At 29.4% G+C, this 21,704-nt stretch overlaps 1 protein-coding gene across 1 annotated transcript in view; it reads left to right on the forward strand.

Annotated features, from left to right (window-relative positions):
• LOC143342821 (uncharacterized) overlaps positions 1 to 21,704 on the forward strand; it is a 249,076-nt gene that overhangs the window by 84,709 nt on the left and 142,663 nt on the right. The window contains exons 3-5 of the mRNA XM_076767086.1: positions 4,835 to 5,159; positions 7,050 to 7,201; positions 7,764 to 7,895. Of these exons, the coding sequence (XP_076623201.1) occupies positions 4,835 to 5,159; positions 7,050 to 7,201; positions 7,764 to 7,895 (609 nt within the window). The remainder of the gene's footprint in view (positions 1 to 4,834; positions 5,160 to 7,049; positions 7,202 to 7,763; positions 7,896 to 21,704) is intronic.

Consider the following 21,704-nt stretch of genomic DNA (forward strand, 5'->3'; position numbering starts at 1 on the left):
TAAAGATACGCCTGAAATTTTGGGGCAACATTTCTGGCCTCACATTATATTTTCGGTAAAGAATTTTTTTCTCGAAAATGCGTAAGATTTCGGGAGTATGTCTGTTCACCAAAAATAATCGTAATCAACCCCTGCTACTAAAAATAATTTTTTCAGAACGATTTGAAATTTTTTAATTTCGCCGAAAAATTTGAGCACCTACTCGAATTTTTTTCTCGTAAGTGCGTAGGATTTCGGGTGTATGTCTATTCATAAAAAATAATTGTAATCAACCTCTGCAATTAAAAATAATTTTTTCAGAACGATTAAAAATTTTTTAATTTAATTTTTTAATAACATTTTAACGAAGCCTCAATCAAGAAATTGATATTCTTGATTTTCGTCTTATTTTAGCCTCTATAATCTCCCACTAAAATTTTTGCCACTAAAATTTTCATATTAGAGTTTAATTATTTCTATTCATTAAAGTGCATATAGTATTTGAAACACCTTTGAAATTTCGTAAACAAATACTTACAATAAATACTTCCAATGAGAATACTAAAGAATGCAACTGAAAACTGATTGTTAATCACAACGTTCGTAAATTATATGAAGTTACAATTGTATAAAAGAATATTTAAAAATACCCTGTATAAGGCATTTCAAGTCTGTGTATTTAGTAAAAAGTACTGTATTAAATATTGATTACAAAGCAGTGTTCGTATAACCAAACATAGTTGTCTACGTGCAAGGAAACATTGTAACAAAGTAAATCATGATAGTGGAAACTGTAAAAGAAGAGTCAGGTGAGATTGAAATATCGATATTTAGAAGTTTTTCAAATTGAATGCGTGTTATAACCCGATAGAACAAGAATTCCGTGTTATCACGTTATTATTAGAGATTCGTTGGCGTGGAAATGAAACGTATCGAATAGATTTAAACGTATCTGGTGTACACTTACGACCAAGTTCTCTCGTCCCAACTGAATCCCAGATTTCCCGGTGTTAAAGTTAACGCTTCTCGTATCGAAAACGCGCGTACGTTCGAGCAAGAGACGCGTGCTTCGTACTCGCGTGCGACTACGTCCACGTATCGTCGCGATTCATTGGCTGTCTCGTCTCTCGTGATAAACAATATTACGAGGATGATACGTGTACGTACATATGTCTAGAATCACGACATTACCTTGAATTTAAGCGATGGCGCTCGTTACTGCGTTAACGACCCTTACACCGCGCGCGATAAACGAGCTACGATGTCCCTTTCCCGCGATTCAATTTGAATGTCCATAGTTAGCGCCATATTGGTGCATCTTCGAAGCGAAGAACTTGGAGACACAGTAAGGATTTTCTGGTGTGAACCTTTAAAAAAATCGATTTTTTCTTTTACATTTTTTTGGAGAATATAGGTTAGAAAATATATCTGTAGAACATTGTGCCTGAAGTCTTAAAGTTAACGAAGTTATGGCTGTTTGAAGGACACGATGGTCAACTTCATTGTTATAGGGATACAACACTTTAACGCTAAACTTACCACTGTCAAATTACCGTTTTTATAATTTCTAACATACAATTTTATTTTAGTGCCATTTATCTTCACAACTTTTCTTATGGTATACGTGCAATGAACTTTTCAATATTCACTTTCATTCTTATTGTTTGTTTTCTGAGAAAAATATAAATGCTATTCTAATTTATGCTGCCTTCTATGTTTGTTTTCATATTTACTTTGACACCCTGCACTTAAAGAAGTTTCAACAATTCCTATTAATTATATGGTGTGCGATAAAACTGGATTATAAATTTGTTCATTTAATTGAAGATGAATTTAAGCATATTTTCGTAAATAATTGTCTCTGGATCTAACTACAGTATCAACTTGAAATCCTTTTTCAAGAGCGTTTTATCTTTTATCTATAAATTTTTAAACAATCTATACAATTTTAAAAACAAGAAAGTTTAAAAAAATGTACTTCACACTAGGAGTCCCCCTTAAGAATCTAGGATAGAATCAATATTCTGGGTTTCTTTGTATGTAACAAGTATTATTTGTTATTACACAAATTTTTTAGTACATTATTTTTGCATTAATTACGTATGAAATAAATGAAAATTTCGGTAGATACATTTTTACCAATACGTGGCTAACAAAGAGTGTCTCATAGCTATTTTCGTTGCTCGTTAGAAGTAATTTTAGTAAAAGAGTTATTGCGATTTATGAGAAATAAAAACATCACAATTTTTGAGAATATAATATTATTATCTAAAATGTTGATAAAACGTTAATAAGAAAATAGAGAGAAAAGTAAATCTCTTGAAAACTGTTTGACACATGAAGAAGTAAATAAGTTTTTAGTTTGATGCACTAGTTAAGTCCAAAATCTCTCAGGCAAATATGAGTAATAATAATTAGCCACAATTTGAATAAAGTTATCAGTTCCAAATAAGTTGTTATTAGTCATATTATTAAAATGGCAAGAAGTCAGTAAAATTAAGAAAGTACATGCATATAACTTAATGAAATATGTAAGCAATAATTACTTATAATTTCTATATTTACTTTCGATCTTTATTGAGAAAAATATATGAATTTATAAGTTTTTATGCGAATAAATTTAACCTGACTAATGAATGAGTTATTGAGCAGACAAAAATACGTAGCCACATGAATTTTTATATGTATAAGAAGCATTTTGAATAATCAAATTTTGTACATTCTAAATTTGTAACTTATGCTCAAAATTTCATAATCCATTAGTCTTAAGAAACCTGATATTTGAATAATCTTTTTAATAAGAGAGTACTCCCTCTTCTTTAAAAATGCAAATTCTGATGAACCGACCGGACGACCTACTTCTACATAACCATAAAGAAATCTTAATCCAGAACTACAAAATGTAACGAGACACTGCGTAGAATTAAAACCTGTGCATCAACAATAAAAATGCATTTCTTTTTACATTACTAAAAGTACACTCATTTTGTGTAATTTATATAACTTTTCACCTTTTTATGCTCGTGTTTACCATATCCAGCTCAAATATAATTAATTTTTAGACATTTTACATTGCTGATTTACGATGGGTCATAAAAGACCCGAAGACCCAGGTCACATCAATTTTTATTACCAAATTATTGTACTTTTAATACAATGTCAGGGAGAGATAAACAAACATTTTAATATAAATTTCATCATAATCATCATTAGTTTTTATTTGTCATTGCATTAGCTTATACAAAGAACTGCGATTTTAATTGTTGATGTATTTTATAAAAAAAAAATTCTGTTGCATGTCTTCTTAATTCTTTGTTGGTTAAACTATGCTAGATTATTCAGAGTATTAATATCTTTGTTTCTGTAATTTTCACTGCAATTTTGTTTTCCATACAGACAACAGATCCCAGCACTGCGTAGAATTAAAATCTATGTTTCAACAATAAAAATTCATTTCTTTTTACATTATTTGAATACATTAATTACTCTACGTTATTTATATAACTTTTCACCTTTTTATACTCGTGTTTAACATATCCAGCTCAAATATTTTTAAACTTTTAGACACTTTACAATGTTGATTTACGATGGGTCATAAAACACCCGAGGATCCAGGGCACATCAATTTTTATTACCAAATTATTGTACTTTTAATATAATGTCAGGGAAAGACAAACAAACATTTGAATATAAATTTCATCCTAATCATCATTAGTTTTTATTTGTCACCGCATTAGCTTGTACAAAGAATATTTTATTAAAAAAACACTCTGTTGCATATCTTCTTAGTTCTTTGTTGGTTAAACCGTGCTGGATTATTCAGAGTATTAATATCTTTGTTTCTGTAATTTTCACCGCAATTTTGTTTTCCATGCAGACAACAGATCCCAGCACTGCATAGAATTAAAATCTGTGTTTCAACAATAAAAATTCGTTTCTTTTTACATTATTTGAATACATTAATTACTTTACGTTATTTATATAACTTTTCACCTTTTTATACTCGTGTTTAACATATCCAGCTCAAATATTTTGAAACTTTTAGACACTTTACAATGTTGATTTACGATGGGTCATAAAAGACCCGAAGACCCAGAGCACATCAATTTTTATTACCAAATTATTGTACTTTTTATATAATATCAGGGAGAGACAAACAAACATTTTAATATAAATTTCATCATAATTATCATTAGTTTTTATTTGTCATTGCATTAGTTTATACAAAGAACTGCGATTTTGATAGTTGATGTATTTTATAAAAAAAAAATTCTGTTCCATATCTTCTTAATTCTTTGTTGGTTAAACTATGCTAGATTATTCAGAGTATTAATACCTTTGTTTCTGTAATTTTCACTGCAATTTTGTTTTCCATGCAGACAACAGATCCCAGCACTGCATAGAATTAAAATCTGTGTTTCAACAATAAAAATTCGTTTCTTTTTACATTATTTGAATACATTAATTACTTTACGTTATTTATATAACTTTTCACCTTTTTATGCTCGTGTTTACCATATCCAGCTCAAATATAATTAATTTTTAGACATTTTACAATGTTGATTTACGATGGGTCATAAATGACCCGAGGACCAAGAGTACAACAATTTTTATTACCAAATTATTGTACTTTTGATATAATGACGGAGAGAGACAAACATTTGAATATAAATTCCATCATAATCATCATTAGTTTTTATTTGTCATCGCATTAGCTTGTACAAAGAATATTTTATAAAAAATAAACTCTGTTCCATATCTTCTTAGTTCTTTGTTGGTTAAACTGTGCTGGATTATTCAGAGTATTAATATCTTTGTTTCTGTAATTTTCACCGCAATTTTGTTTTCCATGTAGAAAACAGATCCCAGCACTTCCGAAACGATCTTTACCTCGGCGATGATCCAATTTCAACGACGTCGCTGGAGGAAAAAGTGGCGAGAGACCGGTTGAGGGCGCGTAAGAGAATCGGCGAGCTAAAGAAACGCAGGAAAGCGAAGGAGAAGAGGCGGAAACAAATCGCTGAGAAGTCCTCGTCCGGACCACCCCCGGCGTCAGCAGTCGTTGCCTTAAATGAAACAATAATGTCAAAGCTGGATCTGAGCTGCTTCATGAAAGCTGGCAAGAAAGGATTTGCGAAAGCCCCTAAAGTGGAAAACGCCAATCCTGCCAAATATGCCAGGTTCGTATCTCCCTAAGGCTACTGGCAGAATGGCAGAACATATTGCGCATTTCGAAACCTAAATTTATTACCCGACTAACTGTAATTACTCTCATCTCTTGTCTCATTGTAATTTTCAATCAGTCGAGAAAGAATGTTGCCAAACTTTGCTTATAAAAATTGGACTTATTTCAGATTAGAACTATCGACAATTATGGCGTATTTATTTTTACCAAAAAAATTAAAACGATAGAGGAAGAAATTTATAATGCAATGGAAATAAATGTTTACTCGTTTCCTTATAGAAAATTACGGTAAATTTTCAAAAATTCAGTCGAATAAATTTTTTGCAATTTTGATTAGAAATTCTGAATTGGTCAGTTTAACCATTTCGTTACTGATGTGGAAGTTTCGTTTGAAAATATACATCAAGAGTAGCTTTTAAAACGTTATGTTAAGATTGTGAGCTTTTCAAGGATTTAACAAGAACACTCTAAGTTTGAAAAATGAAATATATCGCTGTCTGGTTTATCCCAAATTATTGCAAAGATTACCTCGCTTGGATAACATAAATCATCTGCTTTGATGTGTTGGTTGAACATATTCGAGAGGAAAGTTTGCCTTTTGTATAATTTTGCAATGTTTTAATTACCGGGGAAATAATTGGAATTTAAAAATTGGCTTTATTATTTTTGAAAGATTATTGTAAATTTTTTCAAATCTACATATAACTATTTTTAATTAATACCAATACAGACTTTTCACAACTTACTTTTATTAGTTTTATTACGAGTCAATGCTCATATTTCTGGATGCTTTAATTAATAACTGAAAAAGTAATTAAAATATTGAAACTGGATATTTATAAAAATCCATTCAGATTCATTCGAAAGGACCAACGACTATAATGTTTATTAATACAGATAATTGTAACACAAATAATTTCACGTGTAGTATAATTCCAATTATCCTAGTTGCATTTATGGGAACTAAAGTTGTCACGATATTTTTATAGGGTTGTAGTTTTGTTTTTAATAATGACGCAGTAGTATTGAAATTTTCAATTTTTCGTAACCAGTTTTGAATAAATAAAACAAACAATGCAAAATATATTTTGTAATTAACTTACTTATTATTACTTTACTTCGATAGACGATTTATAAGTGAGTAATAACTAAAGTTTTAAAATGTGAAATATTTTCTAGAAAATTGTAATACTTTTCATGAACGAAGAAAAAGCTAGCAAACAAATGAATAGTTGATCATAATTGATATATGTATTTTAGGTAATCGAATTAGCAGGATAATCGATACCAAAAATGTGTATACTAAATTTATTTTTTTCATATAGTCATCAACAAATCTAAAATTAAATGTAGATTTTTACAATTATACCAAATCAACTAAATTTAGACACTATTAAAACACATATTCAAAACTATAATATGAAACATTGAAAAACAAAAATTATCAATCGATTTCAAGTTACAAAAATAGAAAGTCGAGTGTTATTTCTATAAATTCACTCCACAATTAATTCTTGCATTTATGGAATTTTTAAAGTATTACACATTAATTATTATAATACTGCTATAGTTTGTGATATTTATTACTTACCAATAATATTTAGTACCTCGAGCATGTTTGAAGGTACATTGTCATGGTTATATGAAAATTAAATCTTGAAAATGTAAGAAATAATTCTTTTCACATTACTTACATCAGAATTTATGAATGAGTATATTATTATCTGCAGTCCAACGAATAGAAACTAATAAATAAATATAATGTGTATCTTTCTAAATGCATAGATTCGATTAGAACACGAGTGGTCTCAATTTAATAAATAAAATTTAATTAACGAAAGCGTCGTCGATTTAATACAATATATTTTTCTGCGTATTTTTACAGGAGAAAAAACGTACTTCCCCCTTACAATCGATACCTTGTTGCGGTTTACGAATGCAAGTTGGGTTTCTATTTCGAAGACTCGATGGCAGATCGACTGTTCTGCAGCGATGGCAGTTGGTTAGGCGCTCTTCCGCGTTGCAGAAAGACGGAAGGCAAGTAATGACAAATTGAAACATTATGTCTGTAGAAAATATTTCTCTAAACAACATTTTTCTAACAACAGAGTATTTCATAACATACAGTACCAAGGGGATGTGAATAAAAATTATAATTCTTTTACATAATTTTATTTGAATAACCAAATGTTATTTTGTTAATCGATCAAATGAAATATATTTTCCTTTAATTATAATTTTGAAGAAAATCTACTCACTGTGCTTAATCCTCTCCAGAAATCTTCACCTTTAGCGATTACAAGTTTTTTATTTTTTGTAACACGATTTTGGACTAACAAGGGAAGTTTTGAAGTCCGAAAATTGAAAAACTTATCATCCAAAAGACACGTTTATTTTTCATTCGTGTTATAATTTACTTTTAGAAGATTAAATCAAATGCAGAATTATCTTGTCGAGTATCTCAAAAAGTTAAAATGCAATAGCTATAACTGTATTAAACAGATAAAATAGAAAAGAAGAAGGGTTTCGTTTCACATCGAGAGATGTTTTGGTAGATTGTCAATCTACAAAGAGAAAAATTCATTGGCTTTTGTTCCAGAAGTGACACTCGATAACGTGAAGCGTTGCAGTCTGGACAGGGGTGGCTGTGAGCATAAGTGCGAAGACACTGAGACGGGCATTGAGTGCTCGTGCTTCCATGGATTTCGCGTCAAAGGATATTCCTGCATAGGTAACGTACATTTAAAATAATTTTTTTACGACTATAAAACCAACTAATAATAATTTAACTATACATATAAAGAAATTTAATATTCAATCTATCTCGAATCCCATGTATTGGGAGAAACAATTCTTAAATTCATTTACAACATAAATTACAATATTACAATACAATATAATAAAATTTACTCAAAATCAAATATTCATAATTTAATTAAATTAACTTTATTATTTTTCTTTTACTTATTATTGTAATTTAATTAAGTATTTTAGATAAATAAATTATTACATAAATACACACATTTCATAAAACCAACTAATAACAATTTAAGTATACATATAAAGAAATTGAGTATTCAATCTATCTCGAATTCCATGATTTGGGAGAAACTCATTTTAAATTCATTTACAATATAAAATTTTCTCGAAATCAAATATTTATAATTTAATTAAATTAACTTTATTATTCTTCTTTTATTTATTATTATAATTTAATTAAATATTACAGATAAATATATTATTAACAAATAAATATACACATTTTATGAAACCGAGTAATAACAATTTAACTATATATATAAAGAAATTTAATATTCAATCTATCTCGAATTCCATGATTTGGGAGAAACTCATTTTAAATTCATTTACAATATAAAATTTTCTCGAAATCAAATATTTATAATTTAGCTTTGGAGTGTTCTGTGTGGAACAAAAAGTTTTTTGTTTCAATTGTAATGAATTACGTTACAATTGCTTTTGTTGTGAAAGTAAGCTTAAACGAGATTGCATCGATGTTTTTTTTATTTATTCTACAGTTGATTGCTGTGAAAGTTGATGCGTCTGATGCAAATGAAGAAAATTGTATAGTCAGCAATCTCTCTTCGTTACATTTTATTATGTTACATTTACATATTATTTCATTAATTACATTATTACTAGTCCACCTGAAAGTGAAGCTTGGCAAAATTTTTTGAACTATCTGCACGCGAAGCACAGTGTAACAAGTTTGGAAACATTATTAAAGCGAGCGGAAACGCTCCATTTAAAAGTTCATAGCAATTCACGTATGTTAACAAATAAAAATTCAAAACAGCTATTCGATAGTTAGGTACAGCATGTAAAGTTGAATTTTGTTTATAAAACTCATTAAAATCCGGGGAAAATACAAATAACATCGAACGTGGATGAGGGAAAATTTATATTTTGTAGAATCCGAATAATCATAATCTAATTAATGTTAGAAATACTCTATTTGATAAACATTGGAACGATTTAAAAATTGTATGGACAAAACAACTGAGATAAAAATTTAGACAAAGTTAAAATTCTGTTTAGATAGATTAAAGGTACCACTGTGTCGCGGGTTAAAAACAAAATACCAAATTAAGTGACTATTGTTTAATTTCGAAGTAATAATTTGAACCTAAATTTTCGATTGAACAGAGCAAACGAATTTTGTTCCTTTTCGTCGCTAGTAAGTTACAATCTATGTAGTAAATCGTTGGATTTGTTAAATCCCCGTGATCTAAAATTGAGATACAGCACGGTTTATGCTTGTCGCGTGGGTGGATAAGGTCACACAAGGGAAGCTTACGAATCTCTGTACCGAAAATCTACGTTTCACGCGGGTTTCTCTCATGCTTCTTTCGTACGACTTCGTCGAAATCCGAATGGCCCGGGATGTGAAGTTGCAGAAGCGTGTAATTCGACGCGTGAGAAAAACGAGCACAGCTTTCTGAACAGGGATTTCAAAAATCGTAAAATCTCGTTTCATCAAACTTTGTTAAATCGTACACACGAATTGGTGTCAAAGGTAATTCGATAGCGACTCTAAGTGTTGATATTATCAAATATCAAGGATAGTGCACCTACGAGCTGCTTTTTCATCTCTAAAACTAAACATTTAATTCTCTTTAAGTTGAATCTTTTGAGATTTTTTTACTTTACACTTTCTATTTGAATCATCCTTTAGCGTTGAGGGCCAATCTTGCTTCGCTTAATATTTTGAAAAATCATTAATACGTTCTTTTGGGGCAACAAGAATTTATTTATTTACTCTTGAATCTTCATACTGCCATGAGCTTCATACTTCATACTTCCTGAGCCAAGTCAAGTATTTCATTATCCAAGTAGTTTGAATATTTGATCAAACTTGAGAAAAATCTGTCCAGGTGCTTGAAAACCTGATTTCTCACACAAAATATGAAAATGATTAGAAAAATCAAGATAAAGTTCGTGTTTCCAGATCGAATCAAGTATTTGATCCCAAAGTAGCTTGAATATTTGAAAAAACTTGAGAAAAATTTGTTCGAATGTTTGAAAGCCTGATTGGACATTTAAGAATACATTTACAAGGAAGGTTTTATCTGTGTCCAATTAATTTTGAAACAAATTTTGATTGGAGGTTGTAGTATTTGATAGAGGTATTCGAGTACTTGAAATTCAATTCAAGACGAGACTCATTTTCTTAAATCAAGTCAAGTATTTCATTATCCAAGTAGCTTGAATATTTGATCAAACTTGAGAAAAATCTGTTCAGATGTTTGAAAACTTGATTTCTCTTACAAAATATGAGAATGGTTATAAAAATCATGATAAAATTCGTGTTTCCAGATCAAATCAAGTATTTGATCATCCAAGTAGCTTGAATATTTGATCAAACTTGAGAAAAATTTGTTTGAATGTTTGAAAGCCTGATTGTACATTTAAGAATACATTTATGAGGAAGGTTGTCTCTGTGTCCAATTAATTTTTCATAGCTGAGGAATACTCTCTGCTGTTTCAAGTTATCTCTGCATCGATCCTCTTATTCATTTTTTAAAATATGGACATTAGGACCTCATTTATCGATTTTCGAATTTTTTTTGAGACATTCCCTGTCGAATCTTTTGAGATTTTTTTACTTTACACTTTCTATTTGAATCATCCTTTAGCGTTGAGGGCCAATCTTGCTTCGCTTAATATTTTGAAAAATCATTAATACGTTCTTTTGGGGCAACAAGAATTTATTTATTTACTCTTGAATCTTCATACTGATTTTTCGAAAAATATTGCAAAGCAAGCTGGAATAAACACCGAATTCCTTCATAAAGAGGCAAACTCTAAGGGTACTAAATTTTTCGAGTGCTTCCATAAAGATAGCTCAAAGGTTATGCAAACAAGGCTCTTTTCAGAAACTTCATCCGTTGAATTAACAGACTTCGAACGAACCATTATCATTTGGCTGCTCCACTTTTTAGGGTCAATATTTTTTTGGATCCAGAATATCCATGCGGAAACGTGGTTTGGCAACGCTCATTATACGATTGCATGATTTGAGTCACAGAACCATCTTGGAGAACCGTTTATTCTGCTTGTTTTACACGTCTACAAATTTTTTGATACTAAACCTACTGATACTTTGTGTTTCATAATATACAATGGAGATAATAGTTGCCAGCGAACAAAATATAGTTTTTTTTATTTGAAAATACATAGTGTGTATTTTATTACTTATCGCCGCATTTGTTACAAATTAATTCTCGATTGTACATTTCCCATGTATGCATTTTTATGAAAATTCTCGTTTTTCATCTTTTTTAATTTGATACCCAATTTTGTTTGGGTTTTTAAAGAAAAATATAAATCGTGGTAGGCAAGACAGACTACATATTTTTCTGAGAAAACAAACGATAAGAATATTCGCGAGATACACGTGTTTTGTATTTGTAACAAGTGTTTAATGTAGTAGGTATGCATAAGTGTGCATATTAACATTACTAATAACTCCATTGGAGGTTGAATAGCATAAAGAAAAAGAACAAACAGGATTCTTGAAAGTATGACATATGTGTATACATTCATGGGAGATTCTGGAGGTCAAAATAAGACGAAAATCAAGAATATCAATTTCTTGACTGAGGCTTCGTTAAAAAGTTATTAAAAAATTAAAATAAAAAATTTCGAATCGTTCTGGAAAAATTATTTTTGGTTGCGAGGGGCAATTACAATCATTTTTGGTCATTACACATACCCCCGAATTCCTACGTCCTTTCGAGAAAAAAATTCGAGTAGGTGTTGAAATTCTTCGACGAAATTAAAAAATTTCAAAAGTTCTGAAAAAATTATTTTTAATTGCAGGGGACGATTGCAATCACTTTTGGTCATTACACATACCCACGAAATTCTATGCATTTTCGAGAAAAAAATTCCTAATCGAAAATGTAATTTATGGTCAGAAATGTTGCCCCCAAATTTCATGCGAATCTTTAAAATGTCATAACTTCTGAACGGATTGGACGATTTTAATGTTTAAAAAAGCAAACTACGCGTATTTTGGTGGAGAATATGTGCAAATTGCAAAAATATTCGAAAAGTTGGTCCTTGACCCCGCAAAATGAGAAAAACCCACAAAAATGGTCCAATTTTCAAACAGCCATAACTCCTACAATAGTGAATATATTTCAATGAAAATTTTTTCTGATATAGAGTTCATGGGTACCTACAAAAAAGTATTAGACAACTTTTCTGTAGAGTGTCAAACAAAATTACTAAAAATGAAAAAGGCATTTTTAAGAAAAATCGATAGGGTGCCTAAATTTTTCGGTGAAAAAAAATTTTTTCAAATCGTTCTAAAAAAATTATTTTTAGCTATAGAGGTCAATTATAATCATTTTTGGTCAATAGACATACCCCCGAAATCTTACCCACTTTCGAGAAAAAAATTCGTTACCGAAAACATAATGTCTGATCATGAATGAGTGATTCCCCTAAAATTTAATGTGTTTCAAATCATTCTGAAAAAATTATTTTCGGTTTCAGGGATCGATTGCAATCGTTTTTAGTGAATAGACATACCCCTGAAATCTGACTTGGAAAAAAACCCCTGATTTGGAAAAAATTCCAAATCGTTCTAAAAAAATTATTTTTAGTTGTAGGGGTCGATTACAATCATTTTTGGTGAATACGCATACCCCCAAAATCGTACGCACTTTTGAGGAAAAAATTCCCAAACGAAGATATAATGTATGGCTAGAAATGTACTCTGGAAATTTCATGGGAATCTTTGAAACGTCATAACTTCTGAACGGATTGAAGGATTTTAATGTTTAAAAAAGCAAATAACGCGTATTTTAGTGAAGAATATGTAGGAATTCTAACAATAATAAAAAAGTTCAGCCCTAACGCTAAAGGATGATTCAAATAGAGAGAATAAAGTAAAACAATCTCAAAAGATTCGACAGAGAATGTCCCAAAAAAAATTCAAAAATCGAGATGTGAGGTCCATCCTAATGGCCATATTTTGAAAAATCAATAGGAGGATCGATGCAAAGATAATTTGAAACAGCAGAGAATATTCTTTCGTTTAGCTAACTAAGCCTCAGCTATGAAAAATTAATCCTAAAGTGGTGAGGTAAATTATATTATACAAAGTACAAGTACCACTCGACGTTTACGAGGTCTCAGATAGAAAATTGATTAGTTCGAAAGTTATGATTCTTGTCTCAGACGGGCATTTACGTAATACGCGGAGAATTGGTTGGATTTTGCTCTTGGCTGTAAATCACGGCCTACTTTGGCGTCGATTAGTCAACTTGACAATCGGCAGCACGCGATTCGAATGTTCGTAGCACAGGTAGACGCGTTCGAAACTGGATGTAGGTGTCGCTTCCATTGTATGCTAATCGGAATCGGCATCTCCGTGAAAACGACCGCAACGCGAACTGGAAACGAAGTGTCTTTCAAGTGCAACCGCCGACGCCCCCGGTTCGCAGACAAGCTTTCTCGATCCCATACCGGAATCCATGTCGCGACACTAATCTGCAACCTATAATTTATATCCGCGTCGCGGTTACGCGAGATTCTTGCCGGATAAAAACGAAGTCGCGACGAACTATGACGCGAACGCTCTCGCGTGATTATCGTGCGTTTACGCAACGATAGCGTTCCCAGAATCTTATTGTTCGACTGTTTATCACAGTGTTTCATAATCATTTTTATATTAGAATACACTTACGAGGAAGGTTGTCTCTGTGTCCAATTAATTTTGAACAAATTTTGATTGGAAGTTGTAGTACTTGATACAGGTATTCGAGTACTTGAAATTCAATTCAAGACGAGACTCATTTTCTTAAATCAAGTCAAGTATTTCATTATCCAAGTAGCTTGAATATTTGATCAAACTTGAGAAAAATCTGTTCAGATGTTTGAAAACGTGATTTCTCTTACAAAATATGAGAATGACTAGGAAAATCAAGATAAAATTTCAGTTTTCAGATCGAGTCAATCTTTGATCATCCAAGTAGCTTGAATGTTTGATCAAACTTGAGAAAAATCTGTTTAGATGTTTGAAAATTTGATTTCTCACACAAAATATGAAAATGACCAGAAAAATCAAGATAAAATTCGTGTTTCTAAACCGAGTCAAGTACTTGATCATCTAAGTAGCTTGAATGTTTGAGAAAACTTGAGAAAAATTTGTTCGAATGTTTGGAAGCCTGATTGTACATTTAAGAATATATTTACGAGGAAGGTTTACATTAATTAAGAATACATTTACAAAGAAGGTCGTCTCTGTGTCCAATTAATTTTGAACAAATTTTGATTGGAGGTTGTAGTACTTGATACAAGTATTCGAGTACTTAAAATTCAAATCAAGACGAGACTCGTTTTCTTAAATCAAGTCAAGTATTTCATTATCCAAGTAGCTTGAATATTTGATCAAACTTGAGAAAAATCTGTTTAGATGTTTGAAAATTTGATTTCTCTCACAAAATATGAGAATGGTTATAAAAATCAAGATAAAATTCGTGTTTCCAGATCGTGTCAAGTATTTGATCATCCAAGTAGTTTGAATATTTGAGAAAACTTCAGGAAAATTTGTTTGAATATTTGAAAGCCTGATTGTACATTTAAGAATACATTTACGAGGAACAAATTTTGATTGGAGGTTGTAGTACTTGATAGAGCTATTCGAGTACTTGAAATTCAAATCAAGACGAGGCTTATTTCTTTGAGCCAAGTCAAGTATTTAATTATTCAAGTAGCTTGAATATTTGATCAAACTTGAAAAAAATCTGTCCAGGTGTTTGAAAACCTGATTTCTCACACAAAATATGAGAATGATTATAAAAATCAAGATAAAATTTGTGTTTTCAGATCGAGTCAAGTATTTGATTATCCAAGTAGCTTGAATGTTTGATCAAACTTGAGGAAAATTTGTTCGAATGTTCGAAAGACCGATTGTTTATACAAAATGTGAGAATGATTAGAATGTAATATATCTTAATTATAAGATACTTGTATTACGAATTAAGGTTTTTATCCTTGTTTCAAAAGCAAGTAATTCTAAACTCAAAGAAATTAAAAATTTTAAATTATTTTTTAATTTCTACTCACTTACCAGAGAAAAAACTATTCTATTCATCAAATCAGCCCAAGTTATTTAAATGAACAAATTTTTTTTACTCTCTAGAATTATCATATTTATTCTTGGTTTTATGTAAGCTTATCTATCTCATATTCAAGCGAACTTTATTTTTCAAACATAATACTATAATTAAGTAAGAATAAATAATCAAGCATGCTTGGATAATCAAGTTTTCTAGAATATAATATGTAATAATATATAATCAAGTTTTCTTGTATATAATTAAATAATAATGAGTAATCAAGTTTGTTTAAGTAATTAAATATGCTTGAATAATCAAGTATGGATATTCAAGTTTTCTTGTATATAATTAAATAATAATTAATAATCAAGTTTTCTTGTATATAATTAAATAATAATGAATAATCAAGTTTGTTTGAATAATTAAATATGCTTGAATAATCAAGTATGGATAATCAAGTTTTCTTGTGTATAATTAAATAATAATGAATAATCAAGTTTGTTTGAATAATTAAATATGCTTGAATAATCAAGTATGGATAATCAAGTTTTCTTGTGTATAATTAAATAATAATGAATAATCAAGGTTGTTTGAATAATTAAATATGCTTGAATAATCAAATATGGATAATCAAGTTTTCTTGTGTATAATTAAATAATAATGAATAATCAAGTTTAGATATTCAAATACTTGATTCGACTTAAACAATCCAAACTAGCAGGTCTTGTATTTTCAAGTACTCAGACATTTTTAATACTCGACTCTTTAACAATTTAAACAAGTGCTATTCACTTGGAAATGACAATAATAGAAACTACCCATAAGGAATTCGAAATACGTAATTATTTATCCTAAAGACAATAAGAAGGTCATACAGAAAACTAAAGCTTGGAAACATTATCGTTTGTAAAACTAAAACTAAATCGTCGCTGTTTTCTTCGGATGATAATACATTAGCAAAATAATCTTTCAATAAATCAGTTGCTAAATGTTTTTTAAATTGACGAGCATATATGAAAGATCATAATATTGTTGTTACGCGGGAGCAACAATCGACAACTCATTTACCAATTCTACATTAGTTTTTGGTTTTGTCTGATAACAGATACAAAATATTTTATTATGCTCGGATAGCCTAAATGCATTTTAATTTAATTACGAGTAAATATTCAAATGCATAATATTAAATTTTGTTTAAATTTCTCTCACGGTGAAATGTCAATGACAATAAGTCTGAATTTTATGAATTTCGATCAGATTAAATCAGTAAACATTATGACAAATGTCAGGTTACATACATACAACGAGTTGAACTATAATTTGCATAATGATGAAATGCAATCAGAGGCCGTTGTTCAATCTAATCGCCACGTTCTTGTACAAACACCAACTTAAATTAATATATAGAATGTTGCTTTGTTTTCCAATACAGTCCCTTAAAAACAAAAAACATATTGTATAATACAATCTTAAAAATGAAAAATAAATGCAATAGGTAAAATTCTTCGCGGGATTTACATAATTCAAAAGAAACAAAATTTTCCAAAAAATTTCACAGAGTACTTCTAAATCATAAGCAGGTTAAAAGTGGAACTGTAAAAGTATACAAGGAACACGTGTCTTAACGTAAAATAATAAATGTATGTAACTGGGAGCCAAAATAAATATTAGTCAAAGACAGTACCGAGTAATGAAAAATGTTCTCGGAAAAAGGCCACCAGATAGATGGTTTCAAAGACAAACAATTAAGATAAGTCAAACAAGATAACGTAAGGAAATAGGTCAAGTAAGATGGAAACTCAAGAAGGGAAAAATTAAATAAAGCGTTGACGTATAAAGGAACTGGTAGCACGTATGAAAGCGAAAAATGTGAGATTATGAACTTCGAGACGTGGAAGTTGTAATACAGCGGGTGATCCAATTACTTTGATCTAATTAAATTGAAAATTAAACTTTCTTTGTTACAATACGAGTATTGTTATATTTGTAATATGTTAGAAGGTTTTAAAAATGCTACAAATTACGAAACATTTTTTTAAACATATACAGGGTGTCCCACGTAAATGGTACAAACTGAAGGTGGATAAAAATTTCATAAGGTAAAATTAAATAGTATTAAATAACGCTTAATCTGGAAATAATTTTATGCACCTCCAATTTCTACAAAATATTTACTAATTTGCAAGTTATTGTATTTAAAGTTTGGGAAATTACATTACTGAGATATTCTCGTATATTATTACACATTATATCCTGCCCATTACAAAGTTTATAAATTGAATTCACTGTTACTTTGAGCCAGTGTAAGATTAATTTCGTCATTGGTGGAGGTTCATTCAGTAACTCAGACGTTGAAAATGATGGCATCTATGAATAGTGAGAGGCTGTATAAATGCCAAGTAATGCGAAAAAAGGAATGGAATTGTGTTTAAAATGAGTTAATTTAGCTAATTTTTAATTATAATAACTTTTGAACTAACAGTGAATAAATTTTTTAATAGTGAATAAATCTTAGTATTGATACTGTATACTTCTTTATACAGATTGAAAAACAGTATTGATCAGTCCAGTCAAAACTATAAAGTACAGTTTTATAAAAATGAGCAATTGCATTTTCTAAATATACTAATGTATAGAAACGAATAAAACTATTTTTAATTTCATATATTTATCCGTAACTATAATACCATCCTGCGTATTATACAATAATTACACATTCACAAAAATGTACCACTCATTGAATTAAATTTCACGCCAGCAATATATATTACTGTTTAAAAATATTAGAATGAATAATAATAATGACAATAGAATTATGAGCTGACATAAAAATGAGTTTCTCTATGCATTAATGGTATAGAACAATTTTATTGGCATATTAAATTACGCATGTATGTGTTAAGAATAAAAAAGTTCCAATTTATTATTATCAAAGTCATAATACGACTGAAAACAAAATATGAAATTTGTTCATCTTATCATACTAATGTGGTCACCCGTTGTGCACAGAAAAAAGATAAGAAAATGAGGCCTGGAATTTGAAAGTATGGTGAAATGAAGTAACAATAGATAACTGCGAACGAGTAAGATGGAAGTAAGCGGAGTAATATGGAAGATTACAAAGATAACAATAGCAGATGAGCCAAGGTCTTTCGTATGTAGAATGCAATGCAGAGCTATTGTACTATATTATGTTAATATGATAAATTAATGTGATGAGATTTTACTACATTTTGCATTATATTGAAGTCATAAATAAATACCTATAATCAAGATAAACTATTTAAAGAGTATAGAATAAGCTTTTCATACTAAGATTTTTTTTAAAACATGAAGTTATTTTTTTTGGGTACTCCAATTGATCCGTACCTTTCACAAACATAATTAGAAAAACGTGTGAAAAGTAAGCTTTTAGAATCGAGAAAAATAGAAATAGTATACCGTTTTGGTGATTGAAATAATAGATAGAACGTGTTTAATAACCATATAAATAACATTGTTTTTCGTATTTTTATAAAAGGTGTAATTTTGACGTATTTTAAAAATTTTTGACATATGGTAAAATATTTATGGAACACTTGTTGCACGGTATGTTCCAGTAAACTGATCGAACAATGGAACTTGAAAGATAAATGCCATAAGATAACACAATTGACATCAATAACTTAACTATAACGTAGTTCTAGGAATATAACAGAGGGGAAATATTGCTATCGATCGAGATTTGGTTCCCCGATTTCTTGCACTTCGCCATTTTTTTATACGTCACGTTCTATTCTAGTTGAAAAATTTATCAGATGGAATGTGTTATCGTAAATCAAACACCCCAGTATCTTGCATTTTTCGATATTTTTACGTGCTCTGAGTCTACAAATGCAAAAAACCAATTACAAAGTTTCATATATCTGTATTAACGTTTGCTTCACTTTTTGTATTTCAAGCATGGTTTATTACAGTCCCATACAGTTTTGTACGGTGACTTCTATGTATGAAAAAAGATATTAAATTTTAGAAAAAATTGTTGTATATCTCAGGAGAGGTTTATTAGAAAATGATGATTGGTGTGACGGTTTTTAAACATGAGAAATTGATGCCATTAAATTTTTGAAAAAAAGAAGTTCAATTTTCTTTTAGTCCTAATATTTTCTGTTGAAAATCTATTTTTTTTTGGTCTTAATAATTTTCGTAAGTATCAAATAAACATTGTTTATTAGTTAGCAGGTTTACAACATTCAAATGCAAGTATTTTTTAAGAAAAATAAAATTTAAATTGTTATAAGATTTTAGTAATTATTTTCTTGAACACAATATTCTTGCTTTGAGAACAATATTTGAAACTACTTGCAATTTCTAATTTAAATGTATTAAATATTATAACTTTACAATTTGCGTGTTTGAAATGTTTGTTTACATAATTAGGTAGTATCAAAAAAAAAACTTAAATTTTTATGAGATTTTAATTATATTTAAATACAATATTTTTGCTTTGAGAAAAATATTTGAAACTACTTGCAATTTATAATTTAAATGTATTAAGTATTATAACTTTACAAATTGCGTGTTTGAAATGTTTGTTTACATAAGTAGGTAGTACCAAAAAATAAAATTTAAATTGTTATGAGATTTGAATTATATTTAAATACAATATTTTTGCTTTGAGAATACTTGCAATTTCTAATTTAAATGTATTAAAAATTATAACTTTATAAATCGCGTGTTTCAAAAGTTAGTTTCTATTAATAGTGGCAATGAATATAAGAATATTCTCCGCACATAAAATCTTGCCACTAATTTATTACAAATATTTTCGCGTATTAGAAAGTATCAGCTCGTAGCATGGGCGACGTTAGGAATTTTCTCGACGCTACGATATTTCCGTGCTTCGTTGTGTGACGTTTGGCAACGCGAATGCAGTAATTTCATGGAATCAAAACAAGTGACGACTGTTCCCCGAAGAACATTGTTAGTTTTGCGAGGAAAACTCAGTGAAAGGTTGATGTCAAGTCGCGTTTACGCTGTTGCGACACTTGTTGCGGAATGTATGTACTCGAAATCCTTGAAAAGGGTTGGAGTTGGAGTTCGTAGCACGCCGTCGAAAATTGTTGTTAGGCTAGGTTACGGTCTGGGTTAGTTATAACACGAAGGAAATTCGCGCGTATAGACTGCACCGGTGTACTTGTTATTTCGAAGCGAGTAAACGCGCGCTTCTATGTCGGGTGTTAGGTCTGGGTTAGTATTCTAAAGAATCGAATTGCAGTAGTTCTAGAGTCTAGATACCCTTTATACTTTTATTCGGATATTTATTAAAATTGTATACAAAACAGCTGATCTTACGTGAAGGTAGAATTTAAAATTGACAATGTAATATGAAAGGCAAACAAATTTAAAATACACATTTTTTCTTTATCTGTGAGTCCATTGGAGAACTAGAAAGATTGTGTATGGAATTAAAATTTAATTGTGGGAGCTTTTAAAAAAGGTTATTTTGCTATTGATGAACTCACACAACAAAATTCAACTATTTGAAGCTCTTTGTAGTACATAGATTTGTCAAAGACTAGATAAAAATAATTATTTTGGTAACAGTTTAAAATGAAATATAAATCTTATGAGGTTCTAGCAATTATATTTTTAAACACAATATTTTTGCCTTGAGAAAAATATTTGAAACAACTACTTGCAATTTCTAATTTAAACGTATTAAATATTATAATTTTACAAATTGTGTGTTTGAAATGTTTGTTTACATAAGTAGGTAGTACCAAGAAATAAAATTTAAATGTTATGAGATTTTAGCAATTATTTTCTTAAACACAATATTTTTGCTTTGAGAAATATATTTGAAATTACTTGCAATTTCTAATTTGAACGTAATAAATATTATAATTTTAGAAATTGCGTGTTTGAAATATTTGTTTACATAAATAGGTAGTACCAAAAAATAAAATTTAAATTATTATGAGATTCTAGCAATTATTTTCTTAAACATAATAAATACATACATAAGTTGTATGTTGTAGAGTTTAGATACTCTTTATACTTTTATTAAAATATTTATTAAAATTGTATACAAAACAGCTGATCTTACGTGAAGGTAGAATTTAAAATTGACAACATAATATCAAAGGCAAACAAATTTAAAATACACATTTTTTCTTTATCGATGAGTCCATTAGAAAACTAGAAAGATTGTGTATGGTATTAAGATTTCATTATAGAAGCTTTTGAAAAAGTTTATTTTACTATTGTTGGACTCATAGAACGCGAATTCACACATAGTGAATCGAAATTCAATTATTTAAAGCTCTTTGTAGTAAATAGATTTGTGAAAGACTAGATAAAAATAATTATTTTGGTAACAGTTTAAAATGAAATATAAATCTTATGAGGTTCTAGCAATTATATTTTTAAACACAATATTCTTGCCTCGAGAAAAATATTTGAAACAA

This window comes from Colletes latitarsis, chromosome 6, assembly GCF_051014445.1.
Source record: "Colletes latitarsis isolate SP2378_abdomen chromosome 6, iyColLati1, whole genome shotgun sequence".
In the NCBI taxonomy this organism is placed as follows: Eukaryota; Metazoa; Arthropoda; class Insecta; order Hymenoptera; family Colletidae; genus Colletes; species Colletes latitarsis.